Genomic DNA, 21322 nt, shown 5'->3' on the forward strand with positions numbered 1-21322 from the left:
TTCCCAGTATTTCTATGTCTTCTATTTACTATTTTGTTTATTGAGTACATTTAGGAAAGATTCAACCCCCTTTAAGATCTTATATTTATTTCGTCATTTGTTTATTTTTTTACATATTGCTTAAATTAACCTATATAAGTATCTAGTAAATGGGGCCAACACCTTGGTACCCATTTGTTATTAAAACACAAACTCATACTGGTAACTATAATAACCTAAAACTGACAAAACCGAAACAAAGTAAGTCTTGCATGGTTGGAGCTTGTTGGAAAGGCTTTCATTTACACTTTTTTTCTTTCATTGTTTCCTGTTAATGCTAACATTTTTTTTATTAACATTAATATTAACAAAGTAAAATGACAAAGAGTTAAAAAACAGAGGAAAAAAAAACAAACAATAATATTGAATTTTATTATATTGGACCAGAGATGCTGTAAAAACATTCACATTGAGCAAAATCAAACTCAGAAAGCTGTTTTTCAATTTTACAAAATACAAACATAAAAGATTTATATAAACAACCATGTACAGTTTTAAATAGAACAATGTCAAAAAAACAGTCACTGATGTGGTTGAGGGATCCACATAACTTTTAACTTAAGAAAACAAGAAAAGCTGCGCAAAAAAGACGTGATTATTATGTTACAAAACCTGTGCATAATTTTTTGCATAAAAATTCAAGAATAATTGACATAAGTTGTTAATTGTGGAAAACTGTCATACAGCCAAAATGATTAATGGCATTTTGAAGACTACTCATAGAAAGTATTTGTTTTCATTACAGCACACGTCTTGAATGAAGTGCTACACGACATAGCTGATTATTAAGTTATATGTGTCATAAAATGAGATAAAAATTGTTTATAGAAACAACCCCCCCCCCCCACACACACACACACACACACACACACACTTACAATCCGGTCAGCAGCATTTCAATAAATACATACAAAAGCTTACATAACATTTGGTGTTCTGCAGTAAAGCAGCAGTTATGGAGTCACTTGTAGCTAACACTGGAGCTGCCATGATGGAAAAACAAATGTGATTATACCAAAGTAACAGAACTGATTGACATGGAAAGGAGAAAGGAGCACACGTGCTGCCATTTTTTTCCCTTTTTCTACTTTTGCGTGTTTATGATAAACATGTATTTTTATTAAATAGAACAGTTTACAAAAAATACACAATTTTACCCTGTAACCCAAAATTACAAACAATTCCCTGCAAAAGCAAAAAACCCACAAAGTCTCCGGACTCTTCACTTTGACAGCACAGAAGCCGAGACGAACCCAGATGTAACACACCCAATCTCCTCGTTTCCTCATGAGTGTTAGTGGGATTTTCCCTGTGGGTTTGTCTGTTTGAATTTTTCTCCTTCTCTCACTGTGGTTTCACCAGTTTTTGCACCATCACAGGTTTCATCTCACGCATCAACAGTGGAGATCTGTGTTTTCCTACAGCAAGAAAAAAATATATATTTACAAAAATAAAAAGAACAATGATAATGACGAGAGCTTATGCTTTAAAATACGATCAGCTTTGCTGCACGGTTTATGTGGTAATGAACTTACTCGTGTTTGGTGAGTGGAGCTTTGTCACATGTGACCTCTGTGAGCTGATCCGCTTCCTTGCGAATTGTTTGAACCCCTGAGCTCTGCAAGCTTCCTCTGGGTGTTGATATACCTTTGAGCTTCACTTCCCTGCAACCAAATGATAGAAGAATGTCTGGAATTTAATGATTAAAAAGCAAATCCGACTCTTTGGAGAATCTGTTACCCTTTAGTGGTTCCATCCTCTCCATCAAGCATTTTGAGGCCTGGAATCTTTTGCCCAAAAAGTTTCACAGCAATTGACATGAGAAGCCCACAGCGGTTTCTATAGCAACAGGTTGCGTCTACAACTAGAAACACCACCAAGAAGATCACCATGACAATGCCGACCACACTTCCTTTGGTCAGGTTGCTACTCGCTTTAAAAAGAAAGGAAAAAAAAGAGCACAAATGGAACCATTACAAACATTGAAATGGTGACTTTCAGTTTGACAATATGGCATTGAATGTGGCAGGTAGCATACCAGGCCTCTCTGCAATGGTAAAGTTGAATGTGGCCGGCATGGACGAACCATTTGCATTGACTGCTATGATTTCCAGTTGATAGTCCGATCCAAAAGCCAGGTCTTTGAGTGTGACAGAGTTTGTATCAGGTTGAAGTTGTATCTCTTTCCACTCATCTACTTCGGCATCCTGATTGAAAAAAACACAGGAAGATAGAAAAAAATCTTACAGAAATTTAGACAAAAAAAAGAAAAATTGGATTTACAAGTGTTAACCACCTCATACCTGTTTGTATTTAACTTGAAAATGGAGCAGGGGGGATCCACCATCATCACTCTGCTTCAGAGGAACAGAGAAGGTGTTGCCCTCAATTTTGATCTGATCAGCAGATACCACTGGGCTGTCTGGTTCACCTGCAGAAACGAAGCAGAAATGAAATATAACCCCTAAAAATCATCAATAAACTATTGCAATTAGATTCAACAATTAAAAAAAAAATCCTGTGACACGTTACCTCCTAAAGAATGGATGATATGAGGTTACATGGAGTCAAGGGGAGCGTGAGCAACCAACGGGGTGCAGATGATGGTGGCAAGATGGAAATGTAGTTTAGTTTTTATGAGAGATGAACAGCAAACCATACAAGCAGAAAGTATTTCCTTGCATGCACACACCAATGTGGATACTAAAAAATAACTGACATTGATTTCCCCAGAGGTAAAGAACTTCAAAACCACACTTCATAATTAAAAATATATATTTTTTTCGTTGTTTGAAGAGATGGAAAAAGGTACCTATTCCTTCAGTGCGTACGTCGCTTTCTTCTGAGAACAGACCCGGTCCCACCACATTCAAGGCTGCCAGGCGGACTGTGTAGACTGTGTACGGCTTCAAGTTGGTAATAGTTAGGGGATCTGCAAAAATGCTCAATTCAGTCACTCTGGAGGAGGAATTTTGCATAGAGCAAAAAATGAAGATGGTGTTAACTGATGATGGATAAAGATAAAAAGCAGACCTGAAACTGGAACCATCATTTCACTCCACTTTTCTTCTGGATTTTCCTTCCACTGAAGAACAAAACTCTTGATTGGTGCTCCTCCACTGATCGGGAGAGCTTTGAGCGAGAAGAGCACAGAGGTTGGACCCCCAGAGACTGACAGATAATGAAGAGGTCCAGGCTGAGCTGTTGGAGTTGGAGTGAAATAAAATGAAAATAAATCATGTTAGAAATGTTTAAAATGCCAGAGTGACTTTTTTTTAATCCTCCGGAAAAGGTGACAGGGACAAACTTACTGTATATTGCAACATCTCTTGATGCATTTCCAGAGGAGCTCACAGCCATGCAAGAGTACAGTCCTCCATCAGAGGGCATCAAATCATCAATTTCCAACACGCCTTCCACAACACGGACACGACCTGAAGTCATATCCTGACACAAAGCAACAGAGGACAAAGCAAAAATTGACATACCTGATTTTGAACATTGCATGTTGGTTAAAACATGCTCATTTGCATAACTTAGTTTGCTAAAGAGTGTTATTTCCTGCATTCTTACCAGTGTTTGTCCCTTTTGCTTGTTGAGCCAATGCAGCTCAGGCTCAGGATAACCTGACACGTTACAGGATACAGAGACACTCTCTCCCACAGACACGTAGTGCTGATCTGCTGAAACAAACACCTCAGGAGCCTCTGAAATGAAACACAACGAGGACAAAGGCACATTAGCACAATAAATACCAATGACAAGACAATATAAGACATCAACAAGACTCACCAAAGACGTGAAGCGTGAATGTGGCGCTGTCCTCGGCTATCTTGTTGATTGCAGTGCAGATGTATTCTCCAAAATCTGCTCTGACTACAGAATTTAAGATCAGCTGACTGCGATCTGAGTTAAAGTGATGACGGGAGGGGTCGAAAGTTACTGGCCTAGAAATGCAAAATAATACGAAACAAAGACACTTTTAGAAATAATAATACTAATTTAGAAAAACTGTTTTAAAAACCAAACTTTTAAAAATGCGTTTTCAAAGACACACACTCCTTCACAACAATTGCTGCCTAAACCTTTTGAGCCATCTTGGCAGTTTTAAAAAGTATTAACATGTGTTTATATAATATATTTTTTTTTACTTCTTATAAAAATATAAAGTGACACGATCAGTTCCTACATTGTACCAGAGATGGTCAGACATTGATATTTCTACTAATGTGTATGTGGTGCACAGACGGAGATCTTACAGAGACCAGTTGATGCTGGGTTTTGGAAGACCGTCCACCAAACACAGCAAAGTGACATTTGTTTCAGGTCCTGCTATCACTTTCTGCACCTCTTCTCTCAGATGCACAGTCGGGGGAGCTGCAGAATGATTTAAAATATGAAAATGCGAACAAGTCCTATTGGTTTCAACTCCTGGATTGCATTTATGCTGTCACTAACCATTGACAACGATGGAAACATGGAGCTGGTTGGAGATTGGCCTTCCTCTAATCTGGGCGTGACACACATACATCCCAGCATCTTCTCTCCTCACTTTTCCAATATGAAGTGTGTTATCGGGCATCTTTCGAAGATGACTGTGCCCTGAAAAAACAAATTCTGGTTTTGTTTTTGGCTTTATAAAATCTAGAATAGTTATTCAAAAGTGCTCTTACCACTTGAAGCGATTTCTTGCTTGTCTCTAAACCACTGGACATCAACTGCTGGCTTCCCAGTCACCAGGCATGGTACATTCCCATCTGTACCTTCCAGAAACTCATGGTAGGTGGTGGTGCTACCAAATGATGGGCCCTCTGGTGATGGACAAAGTACAAATCTTTCCTGTTCATGCAGTTATTAAGTAAAATGTATTGATACCAAAACTGCTTTAGTGTACAGCTTCCTCGACAAAGTTCAGAAATCTTGAGTCGTGTCTTACCATAAACATACAGAGATACTTGGGTATCGTCTTGGTGTCCATTGTCATAGTCACATTTGCAGGTGTACCGTCCTGCATCCTCCAGGGAGGCTTTTTTGATGACCAGTTTGGAGGATGTCTCGTCCACTTTTTGCACAATTTCTTCATCATCTACCTCATCCCCACCTTTCAGCCATGTGATATCTCCCTCTCCCCCAGCTGCAGGAGAGAAGTTAATAACAGAAACAAACCAGAGTGGTTTTTTTTGTGTGCATTTCAAATTGTTGGTGGATGCATTTTTTGGTTCAACTCACCTTTACACAACAACAGTATCTCTTCTCCGACTTTAAAGTCTTGCTTACTTGTGATAATGTCCATTTTTGCATCTAGAAGAAAAGTAGTGGAGAATCATTATTAAAGTGAAAAGTTCCAGGTACAAACATGAATTGGAAAATTCACAATGGTTTGTCTTAATCTTGAATCAGTCTTTCCAAAATAAATCTCTTAAGAATCGTACCATAAAAACACATCTATGTTGTTTTATTGTCAATTTTTATCTCCTGAGCCACATCTGAGAAAAAAAGGTGTTTTGCTTTTGAACAAATATTTCTAACATTTTTTTTCCAGTGGTCAAACAATATTTTGGATTTGACAATCAATTTGTTCACATTCTTAAAATCTTTGAAAGAAATCTGACAGAATAAAAAACCAATGTTTACAGCACCACAGCTGTAGTCTTTGTAATCTCAGATCCTCTTACCTGTGCTGAACACCTGCAGTAGCAGCAAGGCCATTCTCAGTATCAGTGGAGATTTGTTTAACATCTTCAGCTGGCAGCAATATGCAGAGATATGCAGAAATTTGATTTAATAGAATTAAACTTTAAATTTGAATAAATTTGAGTCTCATGCAGACTATCTACCCTCCCAACAACATTGAGATTGAAAGGTTTGTGTGAGAGGTTATATAGAGACACCAGAGCAGATGAAATGACAGGAAATGAGGATGGGTGGGGGGGGGAGACCTCTCATCTCCCTGCCTTTTTTTTTTACATCCCAGCAGCCTAGTAACTGTGGGTCAGTCATGGAGAAAATGGGAGGTGATGATGGAGACTTGACAAAGCTTTCTTTTGTTTTTACAGCTAATTTTTAGCAACCTTCCCATTTTGTGGTGGAAATCTTCTTAGTGTTGACTTTTAAAGACAACTTTGGCATCTGTCATCAGCATTTCTCCCTGTCTCCCTGTTTCCCTCCACCCATTTCACCCGGCTCCCTCTAGGCTGGCGGATGAAAGCAGGGGACTCAGCCCTCCAGGGAAAGGGGAGATCAGGAAAGATATTTTTATCATTCAATCGTTTTTCCTCTCAATTAAAAAGGTCACATTCCTTGCCAGACCATGTTCTAAACTGTAGAAAAAAGTGGTTTGTGCCTCCAATCTTCATCACTGAGGCACTGAACATCCTGAAGGACAAGGTTAAAAGAATGACACCATGATAAAGAAAGCTTTTTCTGAACTCTTAAACACTGCGATTGTGAAAATCTGTTTGGCCAGTCGGAATCTACATATCGGAAATGATTTTTTATCTTACATTTTAAAGCCCAAGTAGCAGTCATGTATAAATTTGATGGTTTTCAGGATCAAAAGTTGTGTGTTTCTCAGTGGAAATATCTTGAAAAATCAATCATGAAAAGAAAAATGTGGTAAAATATGTTCATTTCAGTGGTCAGACTTGTGTTTGATCAAATGTTCTCCTCCGAGAGCAAACACACAGTTTCCAATCAGTCATCTCTATGATCTGAGCGTAGACGACTTTGATTTAAAAAAAAAAAAACATAAATCAGTTAAAAGTAATGACTGTGAGCTTAAAGATGCTTTTTAGTGTTTCAGAAATATGCATTTAATCTGGAAATTAAACAGTATGGTCACTTGAGATTTGTCTCCTCAACCTAGCTTGTTTGTTTTTATTGCAGGTGAAAGCCTTATAAACAGTCTAAAAAGTAAAGCTCAAGATTAGATTTGGATCAAGACTCAGGCATAGAGCCAAGGCAACCTAAGGATTGTTAATGTCCTAATACTTACAAAGACGTGCATAGGTTACTCAAAACTTTATTTAGTTAAGCAACTCCAAACCCTTGCATTAGCTCACATGGCCTACATCTCAACCTTTCATCATATAATTTCCATTGCCAATCATGTTTTATTCCTGGGGGTCCTATCACTTCTATTGGCCAACAGCCAGCCCTGCCCCTCCCAGAGTCGCTTTGATAGCCTATCATTGCATCCGCACCAATGTGCAGCTTCCAGTCAAAGGCTGGCAGACCCAAAGGGGCTCCCTATCAGTTGTTTATCAGGCGGCGTTATTATGGCTCATTAGATCGGAGTGTGCTTATAATGAGGAACATTAACGAGGGTGGACACACACTGACAGCAGCTCTGCGTCATATTTGCTTTTTTATGTGATGGTCCAGATGGTCCATCATGACATGGTGCAACACAGGACAGATGATGCTGCACTTTTGCACAGACCCAAGAGTCTAAATGAAATGACAATTCATTTTATCCAAGAAATTTATTACCGTATAAGAAGCAAATTTTATTAGTCATATAACCGTCCATGAAAAATAAGTCTTAAGCATGAAAGATGCTTCATTTTTTTGCTCTACTTTTAATATTCTGAACTACATCACATTTTATTAAACTGTCAGGATTATACTGTTAGCTTTTTCTTGTTGTAGATTAATATTTTTGTGCAACTATGATATTTTCTTGCAGAAAGGTTGTCTTAATGTTGACATTCCCTGATAAGTGGATTCTGCAAAGCATAAGGCTGAATGTAGAGACATCTCCCATGGATGGAGTGAAGAAGTTTTCAAAGATTTTCTTTTTACTGTGGAGGTGGTTGCAGTCAATTTGATTGCAAGTTAATTTGTTTTGAATCAGAACTTTTAAAAATAATTAAGTTGCTGCTCTGTTTTTATGTTGATGTTTTTTGTTTCAGAACCTAATCTTAGCATTTAGACATTAAAAATGTATCTTTTTTTAGTTTATAAAGGACATGATCGGGGGAAGAATTCAAGCCTTTTTTTGTGTTTTGCCTCTCTGGAACCTCAGTTTTTACTGTTTTCACATTTTTTCCTCTGTTTTTACAAAGTTTTAAACTTAGTTTTATCTTAGTTTCTTAGTTTTATCTTGTGCCCACTTCCAGTACAACATTCTGGAAAGCAGCAAATGTGTGCAGAAAAGTCTTGTGTTTTTCACATCAGCACTGACAGACATGTAGGCTGTGTTTTCTGGTTGCTATAAGCACAGTCTGCACAAAGACTGGAGCATATAAAGGTACAAGATTGTGGTGTGATAATTTGTAAGAAAATTTTTTTATATTTAGAGGTTCATGAGTTTTGTCATTTAAAAACATGAATTCCAATTTTATTTCCCCAAAAAATCCCCCACTGATTTATAAGAAAAAAACTATTTACATGCACAATACTGTTACAGAAAATCACTGCATGGTTCTTTTTTCTGCAGCATTGTTGGTGGTGCCTCTCATCCTTACAAACAGAAAGATATTGGACCTCCAGTCCTCTAGGGGTTACAGGGATTAAACTGTTTTACACGACTCAGCTTTGTCTGTTTAAAAGAAGGTAAAAGTGTAAAATTATAATATTTACGCTCCAGACTTTATCTTCTTGGATTATTTGAAACATGAGCGATGCTTAAATGAAACTGGACGATTAAATCTAAGCAATCTCTATGCATATATTCTTCTGTACTAAGAATAATGTTATGAATGCCGTAATTTTTTAAACCTCACAGGGACAAAACTGCAAAAACAGCATCAGTTGATAAAGCTGTTGGTTTGTTTTATTTGGATTTGAAACAAAACGATAATTGAGACATGAATGTTTTATGTTCTTTTTAGAGCTCCTTTTTTCAGTTTCTCACATTTCAGCACTTTTTAAGTAGTACATTAATTAGAACATTATTATTGCAGTTGCAGCGACTTCAAAAAGCAAAGAGTCGCTGAGAGGCTGATGCTGGGTTCGGTTATTGAATGACGGCTCACAACCAGGAAGCTTAACAAAGTTCGTATTTGTACTTTTTATTAGTGAAAAAAGAAGATATTTACATCCACTCATGATATTGTGATCCAAAGGAAAAAACTAAAAATAAAAAAATAAAAAATTGCACAAAAGCGGTTAACAAAAAATACGGCAACCCAGCTCACCCCTCCTGAGTTAAAATCACTGAATATCTCCGCCCACAAACATGTCACCCACCAGGTGATTACCTACACAATGACTGCCAATAATACTATTATCAAAACACACAAAAAAAACAATATTCATTCACCCTAATAAAAACCACAGTAAATGAATGGCACCTACAATTATTATCAGTGACGTTCGACAGTAGACAGCTTCTTTTTGCATATTTTCATATTTATTTCAGCTTCTTCAGACGACAGCTGATCATTTCAGACTTGATAGCAAACTTTACATTTTCTAGAAAATGCAGCTCTGGTTTCCACTCATCAGTGTCCAGATTGAAAGGTCGTTCCTGCCTTTTAGCCAAATGTTGCTCATGTGTGACGTCCACAGACGAAGACCACATACCAGCAACAACTGATGGAACCAACAATGGGTCAGCTGAGGAGACAGACAGGAAGGAGTCAGAGACAGAGAAAGAAAGAGAGCAACTCTTATGACGGGACCAGGCACACCCTTAACTTTGTACTCTATGTGAACTACACAGACCTGCATTTCCTCCCCAACCCCTGAGCCTGGCTTTTTGTTTATTTAACCAAAACTACAGTAAATGTTAGCGTTTAAAGCTATTTTTGTGAGGTAGCTGAAAGGAGGAAAAACATAAAACTTTTATATTGTTCCATAGATTATATTTTTCCTTCTCCGTTTTCCTGTTTTAGTTTCAGCCCAACACATGCTTATGTTGTGACTTTTGGGTCGCTTGTCATCTATTTTGGAAAATACTTGTTTGCCCTGCTTGTAAACTTTGTTATCAAATCTGCTGAAGAGAGTCCTTAAAAAATTGAATGCAAGTAGTAGTAAGAGGAGTTTACATCGGGTTCGTTAATCCCTTTTTAAGATTTCTGTAATGACTTTTTAATAATATATCTAATAAAATATCCATAGCACAAAAATAATCAGTTTTATCTGCAGTAAACACAGACACAAGTAAATGTATGTATTTATGTTTGTATGTATTTATTTGGATCATTTCACAGACCAGATAAAATGGTCCCTCATATGTCGCCGCTCAGTCACTGTCTTGTTTATCTGTAGCATCCAGACTGGGATTAGATAGAGTTTAAACACAGACGGCTGCGCTGGAGCCAGCAGATGGGTTTGAATGTGTGTTTGTACTATTTACATATTAGCAGGACCGAGAAAACACAAAATGTTACATTTTGTTGGTGTTGTTTTGACGTTGTTGTTTATTCCCAACTTCTGAGTGACTGATCAGAACTAAGTGAAAGTCTGTCACTTTAAAAATGTACGTTTTCCTTAATTTTTCACCCCTCTTAGACCCCCCCCCACCCCGTCAGATTGGTCAAATGCATAAACGAATTTATTTAATTCGTTAAATACCACAAGCTGCTACAAGATTGCTTTAGTACATTTAAGGTAACCATTTATTGCAATTTTCGAATGTCTTTTGTAATATGGATATTATACAGCTTGATATCAAAATAACGATACATTTGGGATTTTTTTGTGCAGGCTTATTTCCGTCTATTTTATTTTGCTTTGTTTTTGTTAGTTCACTTGCCCAATAAAGCTTTTTAAAGCTATTGCATCCACACCAACCCCGGCAATAACACAAATCATTAACACAATTGGCACTTTCCTAACCACATTTAAAGAAATCCGGGTCATATTCACTCTCTTTCGTCTTTCTTCATCCAGTTCTACCCAAAACCCTTAAATGAGCAGTAGTCAACGCAGCCGTCTGTGTTCCTGTCGCTAAACATCTTCCTTGATATCGACCGGTCTGGTTTAAGAAGTGGAGACTCTCTGATGTGGAATCTCTTCACATGGCTAAAGATGTTAAGCAATCTTCTGGTTTGAAACCATTTAATCTTTCTACAGCCCTCAAACCAGAAATCAACTTATTTACGCTGTGTGAACTGAGCACATTTTCAGCTGCCTTAAAATGTTTAAAATATCCTGTAAGATGTGGAACCAGGCTCCTACTTTCTCTCCACAAGGTTTTGTTCTCAGCCATGGATGTATTTTTTCCATTTCTATGATAACACACAACTTCCTCTCTTTTCCACACATAGGCGTGACAGTGAAACTACATCCACACATTTGGATCTTAGGTGATTTATTCCAAAATATTGGGTCATTTCACCCCTGCCATTTCCAGGACATGAAGACCACCCCCGTCCCCTGCATCATCCAGGAAGGTCAGATCATTTGGGTAATGCAACCTAAATCCCAGTAAAGGCTCTCCTTCTAACTCCTTTAGATCCATCTTGATATTGAATAGAAAATAAAATGTTATTTGACTGCAATTTATTTACATTTTTAGATTATTTTTTTAAATCTACCATCACCTAGATACACCCTCATGGTGAATATTTTACAAAAGCAAGAGTAAAAATATATGTGCTTAGGATGTGGAGCATTAAGAAAAATAGGCACGATAAAATAAAAGTTACATTTGTAGAAGAAGAAGAGGTAAATAGTATGTCATTGTGTGTTTTTTCATTGTATCCTTTGTACGGAGCCTGTGTCCTGACATTAAAAAATTAAAATATATTTCGTTCCCACAGATTAATATCTTGTTCCCAAAGATTAATATCTTGTTCCCACAAATAAATATCTTGTTCACACGAAATACTATTACGTTCCCACAAGATAATATTGTGTTCCCTCGAAATGATTAACTCGTGCGAACGAAATAATTAAATCGTTCGAACGCAATAATTACAATTTTATTTTTTATTTTATTTTAGTAGATTGAACATAATTTGGGAGGGTTTTAGCTTTCATATGAGACATTTCTAAAACCAATGGATTCATTAAAAGTGTGGTTATACGCTTTTGTTTCTACAAAATGGATAAGCGACAAGACTTTTGTCAGGGACTGTAGGTTCAGGAGCTAAACTCATGAGCTGTTAGAGCCACACATTGGATGATGTAGTCTGTAAAGCTGCCTTCTAATATTTCTAAGAAAAGGCTAAAAACTCAACTTTTCTATGGCTTCCTAAGGGCCTAAAAACTGTTAAAAGGTACAGTACAGTACTTCTTGTCATTTCTCACAGCTGCAGCACCTTTTCTCTAAACCTCATTAGTCAATCCATTTGTTTTTTGATTTCATAGTGAATTGCATTTGATTAATGCCTCTGCAAGATCTGTGGATCTCAGCCTTATTTTAAATGTATTTATGAGTCCACTTGCCTAACCTCTACTCTTCTGTGTTAAGTAAGAACGTGACTGAAAAACAAACAATGCAAGCAATTTTAAATTTTATCCATACGTTTTCCTAACCTGCTTTATTCTTTTAAAGGTCACAGGCTTGCCAGAACCTAACCTGGCTACTGTTGGGTAAAGGCGGGACACACCCTGGATGGGTCACCAGTCTGTCACAGGGGCACACAACCACACACACCCATACTGTATGGGCCATATACACTCAACAGGAGTGCCTGGAGAAAAAATGTTTTGGCTGTGCAGGCCCGGCTGCTGCACTGCAATTGTAAATTGTCTGAGGCATAAAACATTTCAATACACCAAATAGGCAAAAGCGTGTACTGTTTCCAAAATTTGAGGAACTTCTCTTGCATTTTTACAACAAACTGACCTCTCGAGGAAATACACAGTTTTGTTTATGCTGTCACAAATAGAGCTTCAGTTATATTTATTCACCTGATATTTATACATACTGAGAAAACCCAAAGAGAGACGGCCTGCGGTCATGAAAAACTGTTTACGCCAACCATTGTTTTCACATAAATAACTGCTGAACAAACAATGTGGTCTGTTGGCCTTGTTTACAGCCACACGGGTGTAGTGTGTGTTGCTGCTGGGGTGAGTATTTTGTCTGACGCTTGCACTCAACACATACCTTCAGCGTAATCACAGTTGAGCAGACGACTTCCTGCTTGCTGCTTCTGTGACTTTAAAGCCATGGGACAAACTCTGATGATTACTGTCTGTTCCCTTTTTTGATGATCTACAACTTAATGTGAACTAAAAACAGAGTATCAGTAGACAAGGGTAAGGGATAATGTAACTTGTCTGCATGCTCTGTTTTTCCAACCAAGCAGTATGGAACCCCACACGGGAGATCAGGTCAGCTGGAGGGAGCAATTACTCATGACATTAAGGACTTGGTCAGATGAGGACAAGTGCAGATAGTGATCACAGACTTTACACTGCTGTTTCAAAGGGTCTGCCGAAAGCAGGCTTTCCCAAAAGGTCCAGGAAGATGAGCAGGAAGTCTGGTGGAGCTGCTTCTAGAAAAATGTGGACTGGACACTGTGGGCTCATGTTGTGGCGAGATGGCTGACAGCACTCCAAGCACAAGTGCAGTCTAAACAGCCCTGATGTCGCCCCTGAGGCTCAGATGAAAGACTTACACCAAGTCTCTCATCTGAGGATTCAAACCCTTTCTGGAAGCTGCAAAATTAAACCAAGTCCCGTAAATCACAACACTGGAATGAAATCGTTTGTCGCCAAAATGTGGGAAAAATGGGACCAAGCAATGGGACTATTGCTGGAACTGTCAATGTTAAAGTGAAATTCAAAATACAATCAGCAAAAACAATAGGAGGAAGCCAGATGGTGGAATGAAGACAGTAGATCTAAAATTAAGCATCTTTACATATTTGCGCACAACACTGCTATTTATAAGGAGGCTGTTTAGTTATTTTTTGCAGTTAAATAAAGTCTGATCAACATGTTTTTGGCTAGAAATCAGTTTCCTTCGCACTTATTTTGAATGTGATTTTTTTTAAATCCCTTTTGATGTCCCACACAGAAATGTGATTTCACATTAAAAAATCATGTTTTTACAAATTGATGACACGAGTACAATGCTCTGCTAAAACTGGGCAGTTTAGGTATAGCTGGAGTGAAAAGAGGAAGTTGTTGACCACAGTCCAGCTAAGCTTTACAAACACAAAGCTTTAGCAGAATGGAGACCTGTTTATTTGACTTGGGGTTTATTTTGCATGCCATCTCATGAATGAATGAATTCATTTCTAAACAGTACAATGGGCTGCAAGTGTTTAGCCTAGCAGTGACATTTCACTACAATTTCCTCTGAGGATGTTCTTTTCCAAACGATCCCAATGTCTCAATCAGAGATTTGAATGGAAACAGAATCAAATGAAATTGCAGCAGAAAGTCATTTAAGGAAAAATAATTATGTAGGGGAAAAAACACTCCGTTTTCACAGAAGAACAGTGGATAGAGCTGAGGAAGCAACACTTGCAAATCAAAGCGAAATGGTCCATTAACAAAGATGAGGCAAACCGGCACGTAACCAGGCAGGGTTACCGTAAGTGGTTAGCTGAGCTTATCTCGGTTTTTGCTATTGGCCGAGACCTTTTCTTTTGTTAAACCGCTGGCTTGGGCACATGATCAAGGGAAAAGAGAAGATTCCCCACGCAAGCACATACGGTAACCCGCTTTCTATGATCACGTACACATCAGTCTCTTACCATAAATTTATCAGATAAATTTAGACAGATCAGGATACTTCAAAGAGCAGATTTAACGCTTCAGCTTCAAATTAAACTGAGTAGGAAGGAAAGAATCAAGATAAATATAAAACGAAAGTATTTAAATATAAAAATTTGCCAAATAATGGAAGGGAGAAGTAAGGCACGCAAATTATTAAAAGCCAAACAACTGAAGAGAAGACAGGCCTAATAAAAGGGGTGCAAGACAAATTTTACCAGAACATCAAGGTTTTATTTTATATGCAAGCATAACAAGTTTATAGTACGACAAAAAGTCTATGTGTGATGTGATCTGTAAAGTACAGTGTAGTGTAAATAGGGCTTCAAACAATTAGCAAAATTATGCTGCAGTTCTGGACTTGGATAATATCAATGAAAGATGTAAAAGAAGTAATCTGTGTTACAGGGAATAAATAAATTATTTGATTTGGGCCATGGATCAGAGACGGGAGCTGGTCAGGTGATTATGGATAAAAACAAATTCACCTCTTGAACAGAAATCAAGTCATATATCTTCAGGTTACTGCTGGCTTTTCTCATTAATGCATAAACACTCACTGGCCAGTTTATTAGCCACACCTAGCTGGTACCGTGTTGGACACCCTTTTGCCTTCAGAACTGCCTTAATTCTTGGTGTAATGGATTCAACAAGGTACTGGACACATTCCTCAGAGAGTTTTGTCCATGTAGACTTGACAGCATCACGCCGTTGCAGCAAATTTGCCAGCTGCACATCCATGATGCCAATCTACCGTTCCAACACATCCTAAAGGCGCCCTGATGACTGTGGAGGCTGTTTGATTCCAGTGAACTCATTGTCATGTTCAAGAAACCAGTCTGAGATGACTCCAGCTTTATGACATGGTGTCTTATCCTGCTGCTCTTTTTTGGACCATTTTCTGTAAGCCCTAGAGATAGTTGTGTGTGAAAATCCCTGTAGATCAGCGGTTTTGGAAATACTCAGACCAACAGGTCTGGCACCAACAACCATGCCACGTTCAAAGTCACTTCAATCACCTTTCATCACCAAATTGATGCCTAAATGCATTGAATTGCTGCCATGCGATTGGCTGATTAATGAGCAGATGGACAGGTGTGCCTAATAAAGTGGCCAGTGGCTGAATATGTAAATACACTATATTGAAAACAGCAATAATGCTAATGATGCTCAACCATTTAAAAATAATCAGAATAAGAAATGTCATACATTCTGCAATACTAAATTCAAAATTTTGGGTGTTGTAATCTCAAAGTCATTTTTAATGTGGAAAAGGGGACATTTTCAACAGCCTTGCAAACAGCTGTGCTACCTTGCCTGTTTACCAAAAACAGGTGTGGGTTCAAATCCTGAACTCAAATCAAACTCTTCTTTTGTAAAACACAGAAGTTGATTTTAATCCATTCACTGCAGCATCAAAAACTTTATTCAAGGAAACTAGCACTGTTCATTGTCGTAAAAGTGCTATCTAGTACGATCTAGTAGAGTATTGTACTGCTCAAATAATATTTAAGGCCGAAAACAATTTATTACCGATGAATATCCAAAGGTTGTTTATTAAAAAGAGAGGAAAATACAATTTCAGGGAAAAAAATAAATTTCTCATACATAAAGCACGTACAAATAAATAGAGATTCTGTGTTTCAATTTGTGGAGTGAAGTTGTGGAACAGAACCAGTAAATGCTTGAAACAATGTCCAAACATAAAAGAATTTAAGTATAAATACAGAAATATGATCATGGACAAATATGTACAAATACAAAAAAATACAAAACATCAGCATTTGTCAATCTGCATGCTTTGAGAATACGTTTTGTTATTCATTTGCATGTTTTTTGGTAATGAGAATTACATGTGCAGCTGTAACCGAATATACACTTGGGTAGGGCACTGGACTTTGATGGTGGGTGTACTGGGTTTAGTTGGGAAAGTAAGGACTTAAGGTAAAGGGGGTGAGAGTTTTATAAGATTTTTCTTCTTCTCACTCCTTTTTGGACTTGTGTTTATATAATTTTGTCTTTTCTTTTTTTATATAATTTTCTTGTTTTATATAATTTTTGTCTTGTTTTTGTCTTATTTTGTTATTTTACACTTGTTTTCACCTGTCCAAAATAAAAAGGTTACTTCTACTACTACTACTACCAGTACTACTGCTATTACTACTACTACTACTACTACTACTACTACTAAAAGTGGTCAGTTTGACTAAAAGAAGCACATTTTTTTTTTTTATATATATTTGGTTTAAACTGTACAGAGAGTTTTTCTTTATCTTGACTTTCAACAGATTTCCACAAAAACTCAAAAACATACAATTACACCAGGAGCAATATGATTCTGTGGATTGCATGCTCCTGCCAGGCTTATGGCGTGACCTGGAGCTGGTAAAACCTACGTGACTTTTGTTTTGTCTGAGCCTCATTCAGGGATTTCTGTTGTTTATTATGTTAGGTCTTTTTCGGGCCTCCCTGACCACATCCTCCTACATTTTTCTGCACTACTCTTATTGTCGTCACCCTTGCTGTACCCCTAAACACAGCCACTCCCAGGCTTGTGCTTATTGTCATGCATACAGGAAGAGAGACGTGCTGCTCAAACAATGAAGGGACATCTCTACTACAGGCAGGAACTGCCATCACGCGAGCAACATTCAGGCGAACGGCAGATGATGGTCCACCTTTGCTCTTGATGAAAAATCTAAACTGCAAACTTTTAATACCTTTTATTTTCATTTCATTCAATGTATGATTGTCAGATTTTGTATGAAGCTGTCAACTGTAAACGGATGCCCCAGCAGTTTCTGGTATCTCCTATCTCTGAAGCAGTTGTATGACATAGTTGTCCTATTGGGCCGTTTGTGGGGGCTTTCTGGCCTCCCTACCTCCTCCCTCCCAGGCTCTCTGTCTGCATCTCTACGTGACCGGTCCAGGGTCTGTCAGTGCCAGTGGAGGCCGCCGTGGCAACAGATAACACTAACTAGCTTCCTGCTATTACTGCTAATTGCCCCACGGCCTGGAACTGCGCAGACACCCTGGGTGGGGCGTGACTGAGGGGCATGTGTGCCTTTGAGAAACTGAAACAATTCGTGCATCAGCAAATTCATTTTACCTGATCTGTCTGGCAGTTTCGAAAGAAACATTGAGACAGCAGTAAAAAAAAGATCAAATGTTCACAAGTGAACTAAATTTTGAAGACAGAACAGCCATACTTCAAAATAAAAGCATGTTTGATAAATGTAACATGGAAGCTGGGCATTCTTGGAAAGACAATTCTAAGACAGCATGAGCATAAGCATGAAGCAGCAACTGATAGGATCTCAGGCAGAAACACAAACTGGAAAATTAGTTCATGACATAATTCATTCAAAAGTAATGGTTTGTCAATGTTTCTGTTGTGGAGAAGACACGGAGAGGATGTTAAGGATGTCTGCACTGTATGTTATCATGGGTCTATCATCAAATGTCTACAGTTAGTTATTTGACCCTCGGGAAGGCTGGCAGCAACTGTTTGTGATGTACACTGATGGTAAATAATGCATTTTATTTTTCTTTTAAACAAAAGAGGATCCTATACTTCACATCAAAAGTTGGTGATCTGCTAATTTGGAAAAACACACATGTGTAGATTTAATAATAGTTTGTATTTGCATGGCTTCACATCATAATGGGATTTAGGGAAGTAAAAGCCGATTAAAAAAATGTCTGTTGTGTTTTTACTAAATTTGCAGATAAACTTATTTTACAGCTTGAGGGATTAAAAATGTTTTAGCTAAAAAGAAGTAAATATGTTGTTCTCTTCGTGTGAGGTTTATTCTTTGACACACTGTTACAAGAGCTACAGGGCATGACAAATTAAAAGAATTGATGGTCTCACTGACTTTCCCACACAGCATTAGCAAAAAAACATTTTTTCCATCTTGCATGAGACCAGTTTCTCAAACTTCTCCAACTCCAAGCAATTTATGATAGAAAGAAAAAAAAAGCAACAAAAAAAATATTGTATGTGAATACCAAAGGATTTTTCCCAGCATGGCTATGTTTGTTTGTTTGTTCATAAAGAATTAAATCATAATAATACCAAACAGTGTAAACATATAATAATTTAATTGGTGTTATTATGAGACAAATAGTCAGAAGAAATGTGAAGGACTCCACTGAAACATATATTTGACAGGAGGTGTCATATAACTACTGGCAGAATTAGATAGCTCATTAAAAGCACTTTGTTGTCTTCAGCTTTAGTTGAAGTGGCATTATGCAAGCATCATAAAACATCAAAACGTTAACCAATCTCCTGAGAAGTTGTTGGATGTCTTGTACTGTGTGTGTGTGTGAGAGAGTGTGTTTTTTTGTTTTTTTTTTGCTGAGCAGGGCATCAAAGCTGGGTAGCATCCTGTGGGCAGCCCAGGGCAGGACCAGCGGGCACATGGCGGCATCGAGGTGGGTGTCCAGGACATATTGTCTAGGATACACACACACACACACACACACACTAGCACAAACGTTTCCCTGATAACAAAAGGCCATGCCATAATTGAGGCAGTGTCAGCACCCAAGAGACGAACACATGTGCTCCTACACCCAACCCAGCATGCATGAAGTTCGCTATAGTACATATGAATTTGATCAGTAATAAGTATAACATGCATGAACAGAATTGTCCATCTAATCAATTTCATGCTTTGTGTTTGGTGACGTGTTGGTATTACTACGTCTGCTCAACTTAAACTCACAATAGCAGTGTAAGTTTTGCTTGAATAGTAAAATAATTTAGCAGAAACTCTAAATGTTATAGAACAATATGATTAACAAAAATAATGCCAGCACAAAATATTTACATATATTTAAATGTAAGGATGTTCTGAATTGCCTTTCTTGCTGTCTTTGTAATCATATGTGACAGCTTTTTTGCTTGAATACAAACTAACAGTTAACAGCACCAATAGAAACATTATTTTTGTTTCATATGTTTTCATTTTATTGCAAGCTTTCCAGAATGATAATATTATTTTTTAGGAGGTGTGATAATAATCTATGTTTTTTTCTTTTTTTCTAACACTAAAATGGTGATGTTGACATAAATTATTTACAAGAGTCTTTTTTTTACCTCTTAGTACTCCATAATATTTTAGTGCTTTTTTACCACTTTACAATTTGCTCAAATAATTTATCATTAAAACAGTTTTGTGGCAATGCTTAGTATACATTTGCATTTTAGTGTAACCCAAGCTTCTTTTTTTTCTTTGCTAAAATGCCACGTTTGAAGACACTTCATATACTTTACTATTGGATCATAAACAACTGAAGTCATGTTTATATTCAGAATACCAGGAAGAGTAAGAAAGGAAAAGGTTGACAGCCCCACAGTGGACGTGAGGTATAACAAGAGAAGAGTTTAGACTTGAATATTTTATTGAAGTATATTTTCTGCAGCAGGAGATTCTTTTTGGCACAGAGTGTCTTATTTTAGTAGTACGGTAACTTATATGTGTCTATTACAATGTTACATTCATTCAAAAAAAAACAACTTGCATTTGTTTGTATTATTGGTATAAATACAAAGCAGTGCTGTATTCTTCTAAAGGGTAACGTAAGGCTTTATGGCTCCTGTCAGTAAGGAACAGGCCTAAACGGCTCACTTAGTGCTGAAGGTTGCAGACCCCTGATCTGGATGAATTTGTCAATGCAGCTGAGACATTTGGATGACCTCTGCTGGATGAAATGGGAACAGACAAGCACACAGGCTTAACCCTTGCGCTATCTTAGATGACCCCACCCTTACATTGACGTGTTCTCCCTACCATGACAAAGGTGGATAAAGGTGGAAAGATTCCATGTAATCCATGGACACCAGTGAAGATCACAAATTATTGAAGAAAAAAGGTTCAGCGCACTGTCTAGTGGGTCTAGATGACCCAACTCCCAATGTTAAAGTGACTAGGATAGCACAAGTTACAGCAGCATTGTTGGGATAGAAGTCTTTTAATCAACTTATGTGTTTTGTTTTGTTTTGTTTTTTTCATTTTTGGGTGTTTTACTTGGAAAATATGGACAATAACCTAAATAAATGTGAGTAGTGTAATTAAATTAATTTTGTGAACGTAAATGAACCCAAAATAAAATAATCAGGTTTCAAGTTGACCTAGTCTCTTTTAAAACTCTCTGTTCTTTTTTTCTTTCTGTCTGTGTTGATTCATCCAGCCTTCATAGTAGGTAGAAACTCTCTCCCACAAGCTAATAACTGATGTGAGACAAACAATTTGCTCTGAGCCAAAGCGGTTCTGCAATTTCAAACAATACTTGAATCAAACTCAAGCAGATAGTCTGATATACAAAAAATGAATTAATAAATCAATAGATAAATAAAAAAGTACCTACCTTCACTCTAGAGTGGCAACTCAAAGTACCCTGTGGAGGATAAAGCAGTAACAGAATTCATATGAGCTAACCTATATAATTCACAGATTTTATTGGAAGTATTTACTAAAGATTTCTTCATATGTGCTGAACATTATTTTATCTTCAAGCTCTGCTTTTTTCCAGCTCTCCCCATGGTCAGTCCATTTTCTAAACAGCACTGTCAAGTGAACACATTAAAACCACTCATCCACGCAGTAGGCAGCTTTTTTCAAATGTTGTTCCAAATGTTGCAAATGTT

At 37.5% G+C, this 21322-nt stretch overlaps 1 protein-coding gene across 1 annotated transcript; it reads right to left on the bottom strand.

Moving 5' to 3' along the window:
• Positions 1-392: 392 nt before the first annotated feature.
• Positions 393-5883, bottom strand: LOC101170789 (neural cell adhesion molecule 1). Its single transcript, XM_011485079.3, has 16 exons — positions 5715-5883; positions 5269-5340; positions 4976-5173; positions 4713-4850; positions 4498-4641; positions 4299-4416; positions 3832-3986; positions 3613-3746; positions 3351-3486; positions 3073-3240; positions 2852-2971; positions 2343-2470; positions 2078-2246; positions 1780-1972; positions 1575-1703; positions 393-1457 (listed from the first exon to the last, which is right to left on the bottom strand). The coding sequence occupies exons 1-16, from the start codon at positions 5776-5778 to the stop codon at positions 1427-1429; spliced, it is 2097 nt and encodes a 698-aa protein (XP_011483381.1). The 5' UTR covers positions 5779-5883; the 3' UTR covers positions 393-1426.
• Positions 5884-21322: the final 15439 nt, after the last annotated feature.

The sequence above is a fragment of the Oryzias latipes genome, chromosome 16, assembly GCF_002234675.1.
Source record: "Oryzias latipes chromosome 16, ASM223467v1".
NCBI lineage: Eukaryota > Metazoa > Chordata > Actinopteri > Beloniformes > Adrianichthyidae > Oryzias > Oryzias latipes.

What these genes read in the sequence shown, in the direction of transcription:
- LOC101170789 (XM_011485079.3), bottom strand. Translation starts at nt 5,778, where the DNA reads ATGTTAAACAAATCTCCACTGATACTGAGAATGGCCTTGCTGCTACTG. An exon ending in ATTCACGCTTCACGTCTTTG is followed by an intron (nt 3,747 to 3,831) that starts GTGAGTCTTGTT and finishes GTTTCATTTCAG; the next exon opens with AGGCTCCTGAGGTGTTTGTT. An exon ending in TACCATTGCAGAGAGGCCTG is followed by an intron (nt 1,973 to 2,077) that starts GTATGCTACCTG and finishes TTCTTTTTAAAG; the next exon opens with CGAGTAGCAACCTGACCAAA.